Source organism: Mya arenaria, chromosome 14 (assembly GCF_026914265.1).
Source record: "Mya arenaria isolate MELC-2E11 chromosome 14, ASM2691426v1".
NCBI classification, from domain to species: domain Eukaryota; kingdom Metazoa; phylum Mollusca; class Bivalvia; order Myida; family Myidae; genus Mya; species Mya arenaria.
Genome location: NC_069135.1, coordinates 30,946,264 through 30,967,285, shown reverse-complemented (window position 1 = coordinate 30,967,285; position 21,022 = coordinate 30,946,264). Strand labels below are relative to the sequence as shown.

At 33.5% G+C, this 21,022-nt stretch overlaps 1 protein-coding gene and 1 long non-coding RNA gene across 4 annotated transcripts; one reads left to right on the top strand and one right to left on the bottom strand.

Moving 5' to 3' along the window:
* The first annotated feature begins 6,345 nt into the window (after positions 1–6,345).
* LOC128216587 (uncharacterized) lies at positions 6,346–8,941 on the top strand. The gene is made up of 3 exons (XR_008258090.1): positions 6,346–6,649; positions 7,416–7,608; positions 8,003–8,941. It is a non-coding gene; the product is annotated as an uncharacterized LOC128216587 (long non-coding RNA).
* Positions 8,942–13,745: 4,804 nt separating this feature from the next.
* Positions 13,746–20,649, bottom strand: LOC128216584 (interferon-induced protein 44-like). 3 transcript variants are annotated; one of them, XM_052923192.1, is made up of 6 exons: positions 20,572–20,649; positions 20,075–20,162; positions 16,045–16,233; positions 14,856–15,011; positions 14,502–14,667; positions 13,746–14,097 (listed from the first exon to the last, which is right to left on the bottom strand). In XM_052923192.1, exons 1-6 carry the CDS (start codon positions 20,592–20,594, stop codon positions 13,826–13,828), a joined length of 894 nt encoding a protein of 297 aa, XP_052779152.1. In that variant the 5' UTR covers positions 20,595–20,649; the 3' UTR covers positions 13,746–13,825. The 3 variants fall into 3 exon arrangements, with proteins under 3 accessions (XP_052779152.1, XP_052779155.1, XP_052779154.1); XM_052923195.1 differs by lacking the exons at positions 20,075–20,162; positions 20,572–20,649 and adding exons at positions 17,195–17,271; positions 17,524–17,583; XM_052923194.1 differs by lacking the exons at positions 20,075–20,162; positions 20,572–20,649 and adding an exon at positions 17,524–17,622.
* Positions 20,650–21,022: the final 373 nt, after the last annotated feature.

The window sequence follows — 21,022 nt, the reverse complement described above, 5'->3', positions numbered from 1 at the left end:
TATTCTGTATTTTCTAAAATTCATATACAAACTGGCTTGTTTTAATTATTTATAAAAAAGGGTGAAGGGTCGAGATATCTCAACGGAATCACAAAGAGGGCGAAAACTCTACACACAATCAATTAATAAAGTGCCGTTGATAATCAGGGACAGGGCTAAACTGGTTAGGGACCGAAATGGCCGGATAACAATTGTGCCATCTGCCAACGGGATAAGAGCGATAGCCATACACACAATTTGAGCCTCGGGGTCGAAGGGGCTGTTTGGTTTCTTTCAAGGGAACATGTAGAAAACGCACTTTTCAAATTGTTTCTTAGTTTATCTCTATTGACCACCGGCAATACAATATATTAAATTAGACATAATATCGGTAAGTTAAACAAATGTCAGAATATCTGTATTGTTACAGCGAGTCAAACATAAGTAATGAACGATAGACGGACAGAGGTGGGAATGTTGAAGTTTTGAATCTGTACAATAATCATGTAAAGAAAACGACGGCCAGTATTACGTTTTACACACATAGTTGACTGACATCCTCGTCTGGTTTTGATCTATATAAAATCGAACGGCGTTTATTTGGAAAATCAATGACTGTCATTGACCTGTATGAAGTGTGAACAGCGAATAAACTGTCTTCGTGACTTTCTAGACAAGGGATGGGGATGATGATGCTGTTAAGGGTTATTACACTATAATAATAGAAAGATGGCTTAAAGTGAAATCTTAATGATTAAAACTGGGCGGTGTGAGCATAGCAAATGGATAAGTGTCTTCCATTAGTTAGTGGCTCAATATCTTCAGAAAAATAATCTGGTCGGATTGGAATCTCATAATGTATTGTTGCAATTTTATATAACTAGTGGCGTATTAATCAAGTTTTGTTCTATTGATTGTTCAAATCCCGAAATTTACACACGAAATAGACTCATTAACGGATTAACCCAAATCAAATTTAAGTTCGAATTCTACCTATAAGGCATGAAAGAACAACACTAAATGAGCACAATGTCCGTGTTGAACATCTTTGATATCAATTTATATACTTAAGCTGCCGAGTAAAGCAATCGGGTAATGTAAATCTTTAAACCTTAGCAAAAGTATTTTCAAAATCGTTTATTTCTAACGAAAATCATATTTAAATAGTTCGTTAAACTCTGACCTTGTCTCGTGGTAATATTAGATTGATAGGCTTTATTTTTATTTTTAAGCCACTCATTTTCTTTTTTTGACTCAAAATCTGTCAAACTTTATGATATTAAACTATACTTGAAGATCTTTAAATTTATCAAACATTTAACACTGCATATGGTTCTAATTTAACTTGCAATAACAGCAAAAAATATGACATAAGATAATTGCACTACTTTATTAATTAACAATGATAAAGCATTGGCGAATTAAACCAAATGTAACTTGCATCTGCTTTCATGCCACTCGCGCTATCTTGAAAGAACTGCTAATGTAAAAACACAAACTGAGTTAAGTTTAAACATTACAGCTTGCTTTGTAGTGAGTATTTCTGTACGAACAAAGACGACATTGAAGTATTGACAGAATTCATATAGAAAATTACGATTTGACTCCAATGTCAAGGCTTATGAATGATTGGAGGTATATGTGCGACTGCCATTTCAGGTTTATTGTCACCGCTCATTTTTACGGACCTGTAACATCTAAGATGTCTAGAGATGTATTTTCAATAGTGTTTGGCCGCTTAGCTGGAGCAGCAGTTTGAGCTAGAATTGTATTCATAGTATTCTACCTATATTGCTACAGAAAGATATATTGCTTCAAGCATGAAGACAAAACATAAGTGTTAAATGTATATGTATAATACTTTTCTATTATTCGAACGTACATAATCAATAATGCGTTTTCAATTTTTTAAATGTACATATTTTTTCACATCACTTATATCATGAATCGCTTTCACAATAAACACTTAAAACAACTGGGTTGTCTTTCAGTGGTATTACGAACGGATAAAGTCAACGTAAAAGGCGCGGGAGAAATTTCAAAATAAAGCATTATGGGATAGCTTTCATCGAATGTTGTAAGACCGAAGTCGACCCAAATAATCCACTGGTGGTTATATGCAGTCGCAACACAAGAGTGCAGGATTCCTGTAATGGTGCAATGGAAGGGATTAACTTTAATGTCTGACACTTTTGTTTTATAATACTTGATGTACACTATAAACTCATCAAACGCTCTTACGCAACACTCAGTTTTGATTAGATATTACTTCCTAAGGCTGATTTTTATTCCATACTTTATTATACGATTTCAATATTGTAATTGAATTTAATTAAACTTATTTTCAGCTTACATTTAGAACATTCCGAACATTGACATTGTATGTTGAACAATATATTCAACACATTTGACAAAGAAATCACGTAAAAAATTACTAGAAAGCAGCAAACCAAATCAAAGCTCTGAATGTACTGCAGGGCAAAGCTGCATCCGTATCATATGGTAGAGTATACCTGTTTATATAATTCGCTCTTAAAAGGCATTTTTTAGGAATATTTTGCCTGTTAAGTCCCTGCTGTGAAAATTTTGTATATTGCAATTGTGTGACTGCGTTGGTCGAATTACCTATGTATATGTTTTTGACTGGGGGCCATTTAGGGTTGATATTTTAAGTGTAGATATCGTTTTGTCTCACTAAAAATAATCAATTTTTTGGTATTGATAAGATGCATAGCCAATGTATTAATTAATTTGACGGATAATAATTCATAAACATTGTAACACATCCATGCTTGTGAGTGATATATGGTGGATTATAACTTAATTCCATGTATGTTGTATAATTTAAATTATATCAATGTGCTATTGGATATTACATTACCATGACACTTATTCTTATCTTAAAGAATTGTACTAATACTATTTATATTTTTTGACCAAGTAAAAAAAAAGAAACAGTTTTTAACATTTTTGTTAACTTCATTAATAAAAGCTCCGGTATTGCAGATAACAATAAAGATTAATACACACACACTCACACCCATTTACACGCACACATGCACACGCACAAGCAGAGACGTACATAGCCCCCGAAACACATACACATTCACAGACATACATATTGTGAAAGTTCTTGTGATTTACCCAACGATATGACTTTATCAATAATGTAAGTTTAATAATGATTATAACTCAAGTGATGGCCTGCACAAGACACTAGCTAGTCTCACTATCCCAACTATTTTAAACATAAAAAGTGCATATCTATGTTTTTACTGATTTGACCCGGGGATCGAACTTTATGCCCAAAACCCCTCTTACCAAAGACCTTGTTAAAAAATCAACAGTTTTTTGTCTGAACACGATTTTGGTAAAAAAACGGTGGCTATAGCTCGTTCATAATAAATTCCGCTGTGTTTGGTACATTATTTTTATGTCTTTAAAAATGTACAAAATTTCACAATTTTAACATTTCCTGCTCTTTTTATTTTTCCATTTTTCTGCTGGAACTTATTTATCCTCGGAGGTGTAAGGCGGTGATAAAAAGATACCTTTTACCATTTAAAAACACTGAAATACTATTTTAAAAGTTCACAAACCTATGTGTGGTTTAGTATCATATCGTATTGATCGCAAATGAGTATTTGAGTAAATGAATGCCATTTGTTTTCACAATGCAATTACTTTCTTGAAACGTCCATGTAATTTTATGTTGCACTCAGATATTCTATTTTCAGCTTCATGCAAGGTTGCGTTGGTAGTTTTTTTTATAAAACTGTTCGAAGTACTACGATGAAGGATGTCCAAAACATTGGCCCTCAGCAAAAGGGTGTAGATAAAGTATCTTCCATGGCCGAGAGTGTAAGATAGGTTCATTCCGACCCGAGCGCGAGGGTCGGAATGAACCTATCTTACACTCTCGGCCATGGAAGATACTTTTTCTCCCACCTCAGTTAAACAAAATTAAGTAAAAATGTATTTTTTGTGGAACTCTTTTGTGCTAAGTGAAAATAATTGCGTATGGATATGCAATAATTCGTGGTTGTCATGGATATGCGCGCAGTGATTCAGATTATGTTAATAGTCAAATCGGTCTTTAAATAGTTCTAAGAAGAGTAAAGCATTATTTCTTGATAGGTGCGTGAAAACTATTTTATGCTGACATTTGAAGCGAGAAATAATTAATACGCGTTCTAAATAATGCCACCAGACACGGTTTCCATGATGCTACGGACGACAGTCTTCAACAAGGGAGGTAATTACAATGTGGTGAACATTAAAAACAGTTCAATACGGGCATTTTATCTTCTCCCTTGGGCAAGATAAGAATTTCTAGCATAAAATTAAATTATTGGATCTACTTATCTGAGGTGGAAGAAAAACTATTCACGCTGGATTTGATGACAAAGGATGTTATTTCGCTAAGAGCAATAAGAATGCTATATTTTCGTTTTGCATTGAACCTAGAGAATGGTAAAGGAGGTTTATATATATATATATATATATATATATTATTTGCGTCTCTGGATATTTCTTTTCTATCTTCAAATATACAATTCGTTAAAATCATCGATTGGTGTCATGAAATTGAATGGTCATTATTGAGCTGCTTGTGTATCATGCATATAACTTAATTACAACTCTAAATAATTAAGTGTATATTAATAGGCACACATACTTATAGCATGTTTTGTTGTTGCAAATGCTGATAATTGGATTAGTGCATGTTTTTGCGGTGTGCTGTTTTAATGAAGGATAGGATATTGAAATAAAAATCCTTGTAGAAGTACATTATAGTTCTAACTTGCCTCAAAGAACTATAATTGTTAGTTTTGATAGTGAGAACTACACCTGGCAAGAGTATATATTATGCCGATGATTATCATTAACTTTGTATAACACTACAGAAACAATCTCTGAAGCCAAAATGTTAAACAATAACCCCGTTTAATGATACAGGGTAAACGCCAAAGACATAGAACGCAAAACAACCACAAACAAGAAACATGGAACAATATCATAAAACTCCGCAAACAACACAGTGCATATATACTATGTATAAAAAACGAATAACTGAAGGTATGTTTATCAAGGATTGTTAGGTACCGCCTTGGGACGATTAGTAAAATGTCAATTGACTGGGGGTTTAAACCAGTTTACGTGTACAAACCTCACTCACACAAACCTCACAGTTGAAGTGTTTTAAAACAATATTTTAAATTTTGAGAGTACTAAGTAAATATAGATAAATGGCATTTAAATCATGGCTAAGTAGAATTCGGTCTGCCTTGAGTGTACTATTTGTTGATAAAATTAAAACAATTTTATAACAATCTAAAACGGTAGGAGAAGCTCAATCCACCAAAGCCGATTGAATTTTACAGCGAAATATTTGGCACATAAATTTGTGCTTGGCCGCAACTGATATCATGTATCTTCAACAATATCGGAGTTGTTAAATCCACATTTTGCAATAATGCCATACAAATAGAAACGGTCAATGGCACGTTTTTTAAAGACATGTGCCTTGCGCACCGAACAGTTTAACTTCCACGTCTTCCCATCAATTGCATAAATTACTAAATAACATTTGTCATGTTCTATCAACTGATTATTCTTACAAACTAATCGTAGAATTATCTTAACCCAAACTTTTTCAGAATGAATTGGCTTGGATTTTTTTCAATGGTAGCAAAACAATCATAATGTACATACGGGATGAATTTGTTTTTTAAAACAACATTTGCTTCTATTATGGCCTTTTTAATATTATTCTTTTGTATAATACAATATTCAATTCTATTCTTCAACTTATTATTCATGTTCAGATGACGGACTTCGGAATGTGTTTTAGCATGATTTTAAAGCATTAGTCGTGGGCTTGTGCCACAATGCCTTCAAAAACTAAATAAAATCTAACCAAAGTTTTGTTTTGTCACTATTTACTCAGTGAAGGTATTCGCATTTGGACACTGACATTGCTGTTATAGTTTAAGGTTCTACATATGCATTTTCTAGAATGAATTTAGAGCTTTTTCATTCTGTGTCTAGCAGGAATAATCAAACAGAATGCAATGCATGCAAGACTGACATCACTTCTACTACATGTATATATCTTACTCAAATCACTTCATTGTTACAAAAATGCATATATCTTTCTTAAAGAAGCCGCGATAATTCTTAGTTGTGTAACTTGTTTGCGAAAATATAAATCCCATGCAGTCCTACTGTTGCATCATGGAAATTTCTTATTTTTAAAACATTTTAAGCTATTGGCTTAACACGAGCTGTCAGCTTATTTAATTGACAGCTGTAGTATCGGCCGATCCTGTAAAGAGATTGGGTTACAAATCCGATCCGGTTTGACTCGTTATTTTAAATCAATGTTTTTAGTGATTTTGTATGTTGTATCGGATTGCTGCTAAATTGTTTGTGTTCTCTTGACGATTATTCGTTCTTAAATTAAATTTTACGTTTTAATGCGTTCAAAAGTGCATATGTCATAACCATTGGATCTTTGTCGTCAATTGTGTTTAAAGCAGTTATGTCTTGCGGGAGCTTCAAAAGATGTTCTTTTTTGTTGAGCTTTTGGACCTGGTGCAAAATCCTTTTCTTGAATATCTGGAGTTGCTTCAAAAACATAGAATGTTGCCAAAGGAAGCATATATCTGTAAGTATAAATTCGTTTTATTGATATTTTAAGTTAAATATGAACAACATTGCCCAAACATGCCAGAGTACGACTTTAGCTGTAATATTATAATATTTATAGATTGGATGTAGTTTAAGGGCATCATTTCAATATGAGTGAATTTTAACTACCCAGATAGATTGATTCCAAAATGCATAGGTATAGTTTGATGAATTTTCGAATTGACATATCTAAGTTGTTTAAATACATATTTTTCTGAAACTATGAAAATAGTTTAGGTTGTGATTCTGGATATCATCTCAGTATTCATTGTACTGATACAAGTGTCAGTTTGTGGTATTTGGCTCATCTTAAGCGTAGATGAAACAGATACTTTTGCTGTTATTGTTTATAGGAAAAATGCATGTAATGAAAGGAATCTTAATTCAGAATAGTTTTCAACCTGTACATGCATTATTCTTTTTTATATGACGACTCGTGACATAGCCTCTATGTAATGATTTTTACATGTTTTGATCGTACGACGATAAGTATATTCTCATTTAAACTTATGATATGTGTATTGCACGTATGAATAGAGCAGACACAATGATGTTGGTACTTCATGATAAAAGCGATATCAAAAGTAAAACATAACATAGGTATACAACTAAAGTGGAGAATAATGTAAAACAACTTATTTATACTTCATTTGAAACGCAGAAAAATAAATATCTTTGATTTAATCATGTTTTTACTTTAGAATTACCGTACGTAATTTGCTCAATATAATCTCTAATTTTAGAATATTCAGTTGTACTACGAAAAGGGATCGGACCTGACTTTTCGTAAAAATTTCGTACGCAAATTCACAGCCGTTAACTTCATTGACTGTCGAACACAGACGCTTATAAATGCTCCCGAACCATTGGTCGTATTATGCTCATTTCAAACCAGGATTGAAGATACATGCAATGCCGCAATGGAAGGATTACAAGGTTAGTTTTCGTTATAACTACACTATAATGAATGTATGTATCTTGTGTTCAAGAATAGCTGATATTCTAGTTAAGATTAAGAGGTAACACGGGCTACATTCCAGTAACTGATATTGACTAGTCGAGTACATCTCGAGTTGGTATTTTTTTGCACTGACGTTATGCAACCAATAGGTTTAGATTTGGATAAGTACTAAAGTGTATGTTTAGACTAGTTTGCACAATGAAATGATTAGATTGGTAAAAATTGGTTTTTGAGAAATATTGACCAATAATTAACTATTTTTGCCAAACCTAAAACCACATTTTGTACAACTGGCTATTGGTGGCTATATCAATCAATGCAATAAGATCAATGGAATGATTTCTAATTTAGATATTGATTCTTTTTTAGATTGTCAGTCGGTTGTCTTAGTGGTGTTTCGCCGGATTACCGGAAGCGTAACTAAAGAAAGCATCGTTAGTGATCTATATATCCATCCTGGTGTCAAGGAAACCATTTATGTTGGATTCGACAAGAACAATATTTATTTCTCACCAATGGACATAAAAACTCTAAAAACATTTTTAGAAAATAATTCGGATGAAAAATTACTGTAAGCTTTCAGCCTATGTGTTTTACTATTATTTTTTGACATTAACATTATTACCAATATTTGCGGTACACTAATTTGAATGGTAGCAATGTATATACAAGATGCATTTGAACCCATTGTGTAAATATAGTAGAAACACAACAATAAATGGAACCAGGATTTTACGTTAATGGGCACCCTCTCCATTTGCAACTCAGATTTATGTCTATTATGTTCACCCATGCGTATGGCACACACTCCCTTGTTCCGTTAGTGACTTTACAACATATAATCAATCGCTCACGCAATTCTACTCCTGTATATAATCTGTGTGAGGGATCTCTTGATCGTGTCTATGCTGTTCTGAACGTTTGTATTGTTTCTTAATTATACTGAACATTAAAGTTTGCAGTCGATGGTGTTGGTGATGCCGCAGTGAAATTCAATATCATCCTTAACGTAAAATTTAGGGACGAAATTATGTCACCGCACATTTTATCCTTTATCGTAAACGTTTATCGTAAATATTATGATACTGAGTTTTCGATCAGGGCCCTAATCCTTGTGAAATTTCATGTGGGTTATTCCTCGAATAATTATAAAACCCACCAATTTCTTGGCGAAAAGGGGTTCCTTGCAGTACATTGGCAATCATTTGGTATAACAATTTAACATGAGACCAGATATCATTTTTGATATTTCGTTTTACAATGTATTTTTTCAAAATTGAAAAATAAAAATAAAATGGAGATACGGGACAGATATAAAGTTTTATTTTCTTCTTAAAAAAAGATGATTAACAAAGATGGTTTTAAAAATAAATCAGTACACAGTATACATGCAAATTGGATAAGGACACGATATTGAATTAATTATAATTAATTATATTATGTACATTTATCAAAAACAGTTCAGATTTGTTATTTGTATGTTCTTATCTATAGTTCAGTAAGAATCAATATTAACCTTGCCGAAATTATACACAAGCATCTTTATTGCTTCTATTCAGAGACCTTTTTTCATAGAACTATTATATTAAACATAGTTAGCAATATTATTGTAGCTAGCCGAAACAAAATGCAAGGTACTAAATTATTTTTTATGCCCCCGAAGGTGGGCATATTAAAATCGCACCGTCCGTCCGTCCGTCCGTCCGTCCGTCCGGCTCTGTAACTTTCCCTTGTATGGATAGATTTTAAAATAACTTGCCACATGTGTACCACATATCAAGACGACGTGTCGCGTGCAAGACCCGTGTCCCTACCTCAAAGGGCAAGGTCACACTTAGTGTTTATTTACAATGGAGGGCTGCATATAAAGACATAGAGTATAGGTTGTCGTGTCCGGGCTGTAACTTTCCCTTGTATGGACAGATTTTAAAATAACTTGCCAAATGTGTTCCACATACCAAGACGATGTGTCGCTTGCAAAACCCGTGTCCCTACCTCAAAGGTCAAGGTCACACTTAGAGTTTATTTACAATGGAGTGCTGCATATAACGACATAGAGTATAGGTTGTCGTGTCCGGGCTGTAACTTTCCCTTGTATGGACAGATTTTAAAATAACTTGCCACATGTGTTCCACATACCAAGACGACGTGTCGCGTGCAAGACCCGTGTCCCTACCTCAAAGGTCAAGGTCACACTTAGTGATAATTCACAATGGAGTGCTGCATATAAGGACATAGAGTATAGGTTGTCGTGTCAGGGCTGTTACTTTCCCTTGTATGGACAGATTTTAAAATCACTTGCTACATGTGTTCCACATACGAAGACAACGTGTCGTGTGCAAGACCCATGTCCCTACCTCTAAGGTGAAAGATACACTAAGTGGTTATTCACAAGGGAATTCTGAATATAAGGACATAACAGTGTAGGTTGTGAAGTATGGGTGGTATTTTTTTATGTTCAGAGGCAATTTAAAATAACTTGCCATATGTATTTGACACGTAAAGGCAAGATAAACTTTTCATGTACTGACCTTGTTCGTAGGTCAATGTCACATTCGGGGGCATTCGTCACATACTGTGACAGCTCTTGTCTTTGATTAAAGTTTTTAAGACAGAATATATATTAAATCATGGAAATGTGCACAGTTCATTTGATAACAATGAGCATCGCGAAAAAAATACAAAAAATACTAGTTTTTCGGATATTTGTTTTACGAAATAAATTGCTGTGATGTCCTGTACGTTATATCTTTACTAACTTTTATAATATTTTTATGTTTTAAAGGTCATGAATACAGCCATTGTCACATAATTAACATACACACAAAAAAAATCTATCTTTATATATGAAAAATTATACCTTTATTTACTTTACTGTAAAAACACTCTGTTTTTAGTCTTTTCCAATCACTGTCACTCATACTTAATCTTTTTGTGACATTCCTATTAAAATATATGCATGCAATCATTTTAAGATAATCTTTAATCAGATTATTTCCTTTCAAAAGATCGATCCAAAACAATGGCAAAGGTAACTTTCAGTGACTACAGTAGAACCCAAACACGCCTGTTCTAAAGTACAAGAAGTATAGAATATGAATTCTTAATTCCATTTCCAATGTTCTCTTTTAACATGTCATCGTTTGAGAAAGGAGGAATGTAAAAGCATTCAGCTTTGTTGTTGTGAAATTGTTGTTTACCAGTGAGCCATACAGTTAAACTCATGTTGTTTGAAAACAACTTAAGGTTAAATACCACTCATTTAATTTTGTACAGCAGTAAGACAGGATGGGTGGCGGAAAATGGTTTCAAATTTTTAATTTTACCTTTATTTGCACTATAAAGGTGCAGCTAACGTTGAAACCCAACGGAATATTCACGTTTCAATAAGTGAGCGTATAAGGGAAAATGTATGAGCGCATTGCATGCTGTACTTTTATTTTATGAAATTGGAGCATAATTGAACGATGCAGATAATTTGTATTGATTTCACTGTAATATCGTATTTCATTTCATGAGTGACACGGGAAAACATATTCACGAGTGGCCTACGATCAAGTGTTTTCTATACCGATACCCATGGGACGCACTTCACGCAAAATTATAGTTGTTGGCGTATCTGTTGATTTTTCAACTCACTCTATCAGTCATTGTACATGTTGCATTCGGTCGGGTTGTCCAGTAGATTCCAAAAATGTATACTTTTACCGGTGCATCTTTAACAGTTTTATAGCCATTGGTTTTAAAAGTGAAACCGTTGAAACGTAAAATAACGTGTATGCGGTTATAAATGTATTACAGATGTTCGTGTTTGGTATCGGTCAAACAATTTTGACGGGTTAGACCCGAACTTTGGGGTCAACTTTACTGATAAAGGTGTGGTTAATTTAAGGATTCTATCCGTTAAAATAATCACCGTGTCTCGGTGGTCCAAACAATCAAGACACCTTTCTCGGGGGTTTACTCCAGTTTCGTTATGTCCAAGTTACTTCTTATTTGGCTATTTCTACCGTTTGAGCAACTGTTGTCATAAGTTCAATGACGGGGCCTTTAGACCCGACTGACACTTTTCCACAACTTATTGCATAAATGACCATTAATAAATTGCGTAGCGTGTGATCGCTTTATTTTTGCGCTCATATATTTTATGAACTCTCCGGTAAACATATTATTTGTCTTCGATCTCATAGCTGTCGTCGTTCTCTGACTGTCGAATTAAGATCGTGGCGGGTTGTTGTCTAAATAATGACATTTTTTTCTCTGGAGTGGATCTTCTACTAAAGTATAAGTTTTGATTGAGTGATATGATGCATTTAGTTCGATTGTGAGACCCCTCCATCAAAGATCAGTTATCCTCTGATCTTCACTGGCCGTTGACATGAGGTCATTCAAAATAATAAAATTGGTCACGGCAAAATTTAATTAGGCTACATCATGTAGATGTTGATCAATCCCCTTATCAAGTCTACTTTGGGGTGTTTTTATGGTAGACATGTCATCATGGCTGCCATTAGGTAAAGCCTTATTATTTCTTGTACACTTGTTGTATCTTGCCCGTGTTTCAACTGACCATTCACGTAAATGGATGCTTGAAGTATAGTTTCTGATGAACTGGAGTGATGGTGATGGGTAAGGCATTGGTGTAGAATGCTCTTATTGAGGAGAAGGCATTTCCAGAGGAGGCCGAGGTGGCGCTCCTTAAGGAGTAAGCGTAGGCACACCCTGAAGAGTATGATAAACCTGTTAGATTCCACCATGCAGTGGTATCTGATGCGCTAACATATTATTATTTCCCTCCTCGAAAATCCGCGTTCAAAAGTTATAGATTTGTCGGACTTAATATTTGCAGACCGGTTACAATATATAGATTATTCTTATAAACGTGTCATTCCCTTAGTTCTTTATATAGTTATATAACATATATATTTTAATCCACTTTAAATAAATGGTCGGCATTGTATTATCCAAATAAAATCATCTCGATTAAAACATATTAATGGGCTATATATATATAATATATACATATATAAATATCACTACTCTTATTCTAATTCTAAGGAATTTCAATAATAATAATAATAATAATAATAATAATAATAATAATAATAATAATAATAATAATAATAATAATAAATGAAACCTGAACTGCACAGCAGTATACTCAGATCTGAGATATGATAGACAGCACAAGGCAATAAAGATTAAGACACATAATACTGTACTGTACACGGATTAGGGGGGGGGGCTTAAAGAAGACTTAAACTAGGCCTTTAAAGACTGACTTTTTCAGACTTGAATAAGAATGATTCATATAAGACAGCAATGAATATACGGAAGGGGGAAGGAGGGGGAAGAGGAGGGTGACGAGGAAGTGGAGGAAGAGGAGGAGGAGGAGAAGTAGATGGAAAGGATGGAGAAGAATGAGAAAGATGATAAGAAATAATGAGGGAGGAGTAAGGAGGATGAAGGAGGAGGGGAAGGAGGAAGAGTAAAAATGGTGAAAGAAGGTGGAAGGAGGAAGAGGAGGAGGAGGAGGAGGACGGGGAGGAGGAGAAGGAGAAGGAGGATGATGATGATGAGGAGGAGAATAGGTCACAACACGGAAATACATTACGAATTCATAGAAACAACAACCTTTTTGTGTCTGAAGGGTTACGTGCAAATATGAGCATTATGGTTATGATTTAATGTCGAAAACGTCGTAATCGTCTCTTTCTTTATGGAACACATTTTATCAAAACATTATAATAATAATAATAATAATAATAATAATAATAATAATAATAATAATAATAATAATAATTCAGTTAAACATTTTTGTAAGCACGTTACTTAGTTCGGAACACGACACGTCTCATTACTGTTTCGTTATGTCTTACGCACGAGTTCTCCATAACGTTCATTACGAATATTCCTGCCACAGAAACAGGTGTCATCCAAAATAGCCGCCAAGGCATTGAAATTTTGCGCCATTTTTTCCCCGCCAAATTTTGTTTGGAAAATGTTTCCGCTGTCACGTCATCTTTCGCACATGCGCAGAGCATGACGAAGAGACATTATTACTACTAATGCTATATTTTAAACTAATAATGAGTACTTGAGTTAAAAATACTTGTTTTCCATACTTTATTTACCTTTTGTTACATAACACAACACATTATTGTGTTTTTTTCTTATCATTGTTCAATGGAGTCATGTTTGAGTTCTTAATTCTTGCCGATCCGCTGCAAAATTAAGTGCAAACAACAACGCATACAAAATTGGAACGTTTTTCTCTGGATTTGGACTAAGTTCTTTATAATAGTTAATAATAGGGAAAACCATGTTTTCTGGTGTTCCAAAAACCTTCGTCGCCTTTTGGACTATGGAATAAATTGTTTTGCTTTTGTAAATTTCAGTGACGTTTTGGTGAACGGACTCGCTTATTTTGTCGCAACAGGTGATCACCACAATTCTCGAAACATCTGAAACCGATATTGCAAAACATCACAGAATGGTGGAAACAAGGCGTAATTGCTTATGGATGGGGTATTACATACTAAATTAAACCATGCAAAAGCGCTAAAAAACGTGACCTGATCTGATCCACTGAGACCTCGGAGAAGACAGCTATTAAAACTCTGACAAAACTTGATATCTTCTTTCGCCATCAATAATATTTTTCTCATTATACGGTTTTATATCACTTATGGTAGAAACACTAAAAGATGAATTGAATTACAATATAAATAATCCTTGAACGAGTAGTTTTAACTTTTGTAAACCAATTATGCAGATGTTTCCCCATTTTTTTTATTTATTACTTGTACTAATAAAGTTGTGTATAAGCTAAATGCTTAATATTGAAAACATATAACTTTAGTATTACCGCTTGGGATGAAGCTATGCAAGTTCCCCATTTTTCTCGTCAAAACACTGTCACCATGAAGCTGCATATTTTGAAGTAGCTCAGCACTAACAACAATGATAACACAATGTGGTTTATTTTCCTGTCTTTTGTGATACCCTGTTCGTTCACTCCCAGCTGAACTAAACTGAAATAACACAATAGCTTGAATAATGTGTAAATGAGCATTGTTTTTATATCTTGATTTTAACTTGAAAAACAAGTCCATTTCTATTAAAGGTATTATGGTTGTCTTTGACTAAAAAGAACTTCAAACCGAGAGAAAACTATTTACGACGTACCATTCACATTGTTTTTTTTTTTAAATATATTTACTTTGTAGTTAATTTCTACTTCTCCTTCCAAAACAGCTTTCAGGTCTTTGTCTGTTATGCCGTTGTCCTCTGGCGACTTTGCCAGAGTAAATCCCATCGTGTCAAAAACATTCACTTGGCTAAATAAATCAGTTGTCTTGCCTTGAATTCGAAGCAACTGAAAGCATACCGTTATATATTTACAACTCAACTTCCATTCCTTAAATGAACTGCCTTTGGGCAATTGCATTTATCAATCGATGAACATAGCAACTTCGGATATGTTCGGATAGCAATTTATCACATAACAATATACGTAAAAATCATTTATTTTGATATTGTTTGTATTGTGGCAGCAGGTACCGTAAAATATAAATCAACATTTATGAAAGTGTTAATTTATTATATTTTAAATGTATGGTTGCAATAAGTGCTACAATTTTACGTCTTAAAGTGATTTCAAGTGATTGATCTTTTCCCGCGTTATTGTGATGTCATTTGAAAAAAATGTTTCCGGTAACAATCGGGTCGTTCTATTTACAGCTAGGGTTAGAACGGATTATTGAAAGGTTTTCTTAAAGCTGCACTCTCAAAGATTAAACGTTTCGAAAACTTTTTAAGTTTTTGTCTTGGAACGAGCCAATTTTTGCGAAAATGCATGGAAACCAGTTATATAAGACTGGTGACAAAAATAGATCGCAGATTTTTATATTTAAGTTCAAAAATTGGTGTTTTATGCATTTGTCTTTAACCGTTAGTAACGGTTTAAGCCATAAAACATTAATTTTCGAACGGAAATATGAAAATCTACGATCTGATTTTTTGTCAGCAATCTTATATCATTGGGGTGCAGATATTTATGATATAATTTGCTCTTTCCAAGAGAAAATATTAAAAAAAAAGTTGTTAAAATGGTAAATCTGTGAGAGTGCAACTTTAAATGAATGAAGTATTTAAAAATAATATTGAATGAAATAATGAACTATTGACTCCACACACTTTGACCAGTCCAATTACGTTCATATGATGTATTATTTACAAAGTAAGAATGGCAAAAGAGTTACGTTGACATCGAAATAATATATCAAAAATAAATAAAAGGCAAAAAGCATGGTTCTGATAAATACTTAAACTACCAAATAAACATTATTTTAATAAGAATTTTATAATACCTCACAATCAAATTAAAAAATAAAATAAAATCGTATAACCTTCATGGTTCCCACACCACCTATGTCTTCGGATTTTACTGATGAAACATCTGCAATGCGCCCTTTGGAAATCGAAACTATCGAATTGATGAACGCCGATTTCCCAGCGCCAGTGTGTCCAACCAAGCATAGGTTGAGCCTAACATTCCCGAAGTCACTCTTTATTTTTTTTCTTAGATACGATTCAGTCTGCAAAGAGACATATTTTAACTTTACAAAACGTGTTTTATGTCTATCATTTCAAACTCTCATGCAAACATGTTATGTAAAAGATAAAGAGCAGTATTTAAGTACGCTTTTGTAATTAACGTTAGTTGAGAATTCCTATCGTGGTATTTGTGTCAACCCGATATTTCTTTTTCACGATGTGGTATGTCAAACAATAGATCATACTTAAATCATTGTAATGGTTACAATAGATCATACTTAAATCATTGTAATGGTTACTTGACTGCCAGCAGAATGCATATGCGTCCTGTATAAAACAGTTTTATTTTGCAATACAACGATAAACATATTATGTATTTACACTTGAACTAAAATTACCATTGATATATAAATTAACAAAATTGCTATATGCTTGAAGCTGGTAAAATGAGTTTATAAATTTAATTCAAATGCATAAGTTTATTTCCATGGATTGTTTTTGTCATTTAAATCGATAACTTGTAGCTTCCACCAGCCAATGTAATAGAATAAAATGGATATATTTGTTTATTAAATACACTATTCAATATAAATTTACTTTATTGTTTAACAATTCAAAAATCATGCTAGGGACTTAATACTGATGTAAAATTGCCATTGGTATTACAATAATGTCAAACAAACCATTGTATATATGAACTGCACACATTAAATGGCTTTGCAGTTGATTCAATGCTTTATTGGAAAGTTTAAAAATACACTCAAAATAAACATTTGTACGTTTATCATATTGAGCTAATTTAAAACTAAAAATGACATTCATTTTGTAGTTTTGTCATGTATAATTACCCTAATAATAGGTAGCACTAGAGATATAAAATTGGTATGTTGTTTATAGTACACTTACCGCTGACTTCAGAAAACAGCTGGTCAGCTATTTGACAATTTGCAACGCATACAAGCTGGCAAGATTTTATTTATTAGATTAGCTTATTTGGCTTACCGGAAGTTTTTTATCCATCAATGCACTATGAATATATATCAATTAATGTGACGCCCGGAATCATGTTTGAAAAATTTCTGAAAATAGGAACACTTAGATCGTGATGATAGATACTGTATCAATGATATTGTACGATCATTCTCCGAAAACATTGATTTCTGTGTTAAAGTTTAAGCCCCATGTTCATTTAATAAATAAATTCATTTGAATGTCTTTTGACATCTGAAACACATTTCAAACCGTTCTGTGAACAAATTATTATTCTATTATTATATAATAATGCGACTTTTCAAATTAAATTCTGAACAAAAAATCAATGATATTCGTACTTTCACAAATGAATCATGTTCAGTTTTCCTCCATTGTTTGTTGCCCATACTTTACGTGTAAACGTTATGAAATAATATTATCTGTTAGCTCAAAAGCACGTAAGTTTATACTATCTTGAAGTAGAACCCGCCCTTCTTTTTGCCTTTTATGCCACGCCTCCTTCTCCCGCCTCTATACAATGTTTTGTTCAATCAATGCACATAGTTTATAACTGATATCTACTAAAATGGGAGGTTTGATTAGATCAAGGTATTTTAGATAAAATTGAATTAAATCATCTGATAAATATTTCAAACAATGACAAATATATAAAGAAATTGTCGGATACCTCTATTTCAGGGAAAGATTCGATTACTGCGTCAGCTGATTTAAGAAAAAACGAGAACAGCGTGGAAAACAATAAGATACTTGCTTTGTAAAAAGCGATGAGCAAACGATGGGCGATTTTGTTCGTAACAAATGACCGCTTAAATCTAAATCTATTCCAGGTCCGTAATTGAACGAGTTTATTGTTTAGGGACAGACGGTAGAATTTCGAAAATCCATACACATAATTGGTATACTAAATCCTTGTCATATCTGTATTTTTTTAAATAGCTGGTTTGAATCCTGCAGTTTAAAATGCAATTTACACTAGATTCGAAGTGCACAATATACATTTATCACGAATGAGCAAGGCATTTCTTGAGAAAAAAATGAAAGGAAAGGGAGATTAAGCATCATGTTGTTACCTGTAAGCGGATTCAATGTATTCCAGCTGATTTATTCAAAATATACGTGTTTTCAAACATTGACTGTACAACAAAAATTGCAATGATAATATAAATAAACAAAATGAATTGGAATTCATTGTTTGAAAGAAAATTAAAACTAAACAACTTTGAAGGCCGGATCAAGGTTTGATGTAAATGTGCACCCATTGCCCCTAAACTCGAGGAAAACAAACATCATCACAGACCAGTTTAAATTGCTTTACCTAGAATTATACAGTGTGCTGCACTGTATGATTTTGCTCACTTAGTTTAATATTTAAAATGTATTTGGAAAATAAAATGGAGCACATGCCTGGTACGCTCCGATGAAATGTAAAAGAGTGGTGCAAGCATTCATTAATCAAACAACGGTACTCAATGGTTTAAAATATAAAACGATATGACACTGTACTGACGTTTTATGTAGTCTGTAGCCAATATTTTAGATCAAAGGTACTTGCATATTAACTTATTGTTTTCATTTATTATATCCACTGTATTATGTTAATGCAATTCTAATGTACAAATTATAGATAAATACTGCTATTTAAACCCTCCATCGTGAAATAAACCATTTACATTCGCATTTGAGCTGATTTGCCCAAGTACCTTTTCAAAACAGAAAAAAATTCTCGAATTCAGATGAAGATTGTAATTACCAAATCAATTGCCAAATTCCAAGGCAACCGTGGTTGATTTTATACTGAAACATGCTCTCGATAAGAGGCATAAGAAGCAGTGAGACACTAGTTGGGCGCATCATCGGTTGTTTCCCTTCTTTTTAAGGTTTCCGAACAGGGAAAAAAGTGTGTAACCGCTTTCTTACTTCTATTCATGTTCACGATAATTAATAATATAGTTAAAGAAAAATGTTTGGAAGACGTGAATTCGTTTAGGTTCTTTCATTGCAACGTTAGGCACTTGTAAACATTGTATCTTATCATTTATAATATACCACTACATATTCAATGTATATCGATAAACAATATATCGATGTATTTTGTTCTATCAGTGTCTGCAATGTTAATGTTATGGATAGTAGTTAAATTGGTATTCGAGTACTCGGACAATCTTCCGATCGAGTACTCGAGTATTCGATTATTCGGATAACTTGAACTGGTTTTGGGGAAATACAAGTCCGTGTATACATGTATCGGTCATGTACATGTTTATATAAATTATATAATTGTTTACTCTACAAAATACTATTTAAAATGCTTTTCCTGTAATTTTGTTGTTATCCTCATTAATATTCATTTTTCCATGAATTAGATATCAATTGTGATAATCATTGCATACGCACATTCAGGAATCATTGCACGTAACGGTCGTCACTATTTCACTCGGTAACGTTCATTTTTTGGGGAAACATACTAATTGGTTAAAATTCTGTGGGAGATATACCTCTATCATAATTGACATCAGTGCTATAAGCAAATTAGGGCCCTTTTTTGGCAGGTTGCAACTATCACAACAACTGTCAAAACATTTATTTGGGTCAATTGTGTACACAGCGGGGATTAAAGGGGCCGTTAATTGTCGTCGTATTGGAAACACGAAAGATCTGATATTCACGGCTGTTAACTGTGAATTTGGTGAATTCTATAAAAAATCAAAAACTGAATCTACGCTATCTCTTCTTTCTTCTATTGCAATTATATGTTTTAATTCACTAGTTATTAAGTTTGGTGACTACTCCAGGTTATCATTTTTTGCAGGTAGTCTGAAATTGGTCTGTTTAACGTTATCATTTTGCGACAAAACAAAATTGTTTGGAAATAAATTACTTGGCACTAACCGAGTTACCACCTCCTTCCTTTTCTGGAGGGAAACAACACCATTGTGAATAAAGAGCTTCCCGGCCAGGGGTCTGAGGCCATACTTCCCTGGGAGATACAGTACATACAATTTTTACGTACAGTTATGTCTGTTACCGACATTCCCAGTATACTTTTGTGCCCGGATTTTGGGACACAAAAGACATTAATTTAAAGTTAAACTTGTTCTTGTTATTAACATAAATACATTATAAATGTAACCTATACTATTTAAAGTTATTTTATTTAACACTTACCCGATTTTATTCAGAACATGATGACATTCGGAGGGGTAAAAGTATCATGAACTGACTCTGTATTTACATTTGCCAAAAGTGCATTTCAGATAAACTTTACCCCACCCGGTAATTGTAAGCATTTAGTGAACGTTTTCAACAGATGCATGCTTTTAAATTTAAATCGTTCAACAATAGCTTTCCTCGATATGTTGGTGTTAAGATGCATTTGTTTTCCTCACCGCTGGTGCGACGTTATATCCATATTTCTTGCATTATTTATCGTAAAGTTTCTGTACTCGCACAATGTCAGCCATTTTGTTTTTTCTGCGCAACTTCCGCTCGCTTAAGGTCAAGTGCAGTCATGTATAAGGTGACTCATCTTTTTGATTTGTTTATGTTTACATTCCAAAACTTAAGGCTATGTCCGGAGCCTTTCTTTGTATCAGTTACATATTTTTTCCAAGATGGCTGCCTTTGATTTACATAAACGTTCTATTTTGTGGCAGTCACATGACTGCCATTCAAATCGTTGTCACTGCCATAATTTTTCTTGGAACTGCCAACGTTTTGGGTGGCATTGCCGTCATTCTTATTAGTAGTAGCGTTTTGCCAACTGTGCGAGTATAAAAGCGCCACGATTTTCGTTGGCAGGCAGTCAAGCATTTGTTCAGTGCAGAACCACGTTACGTT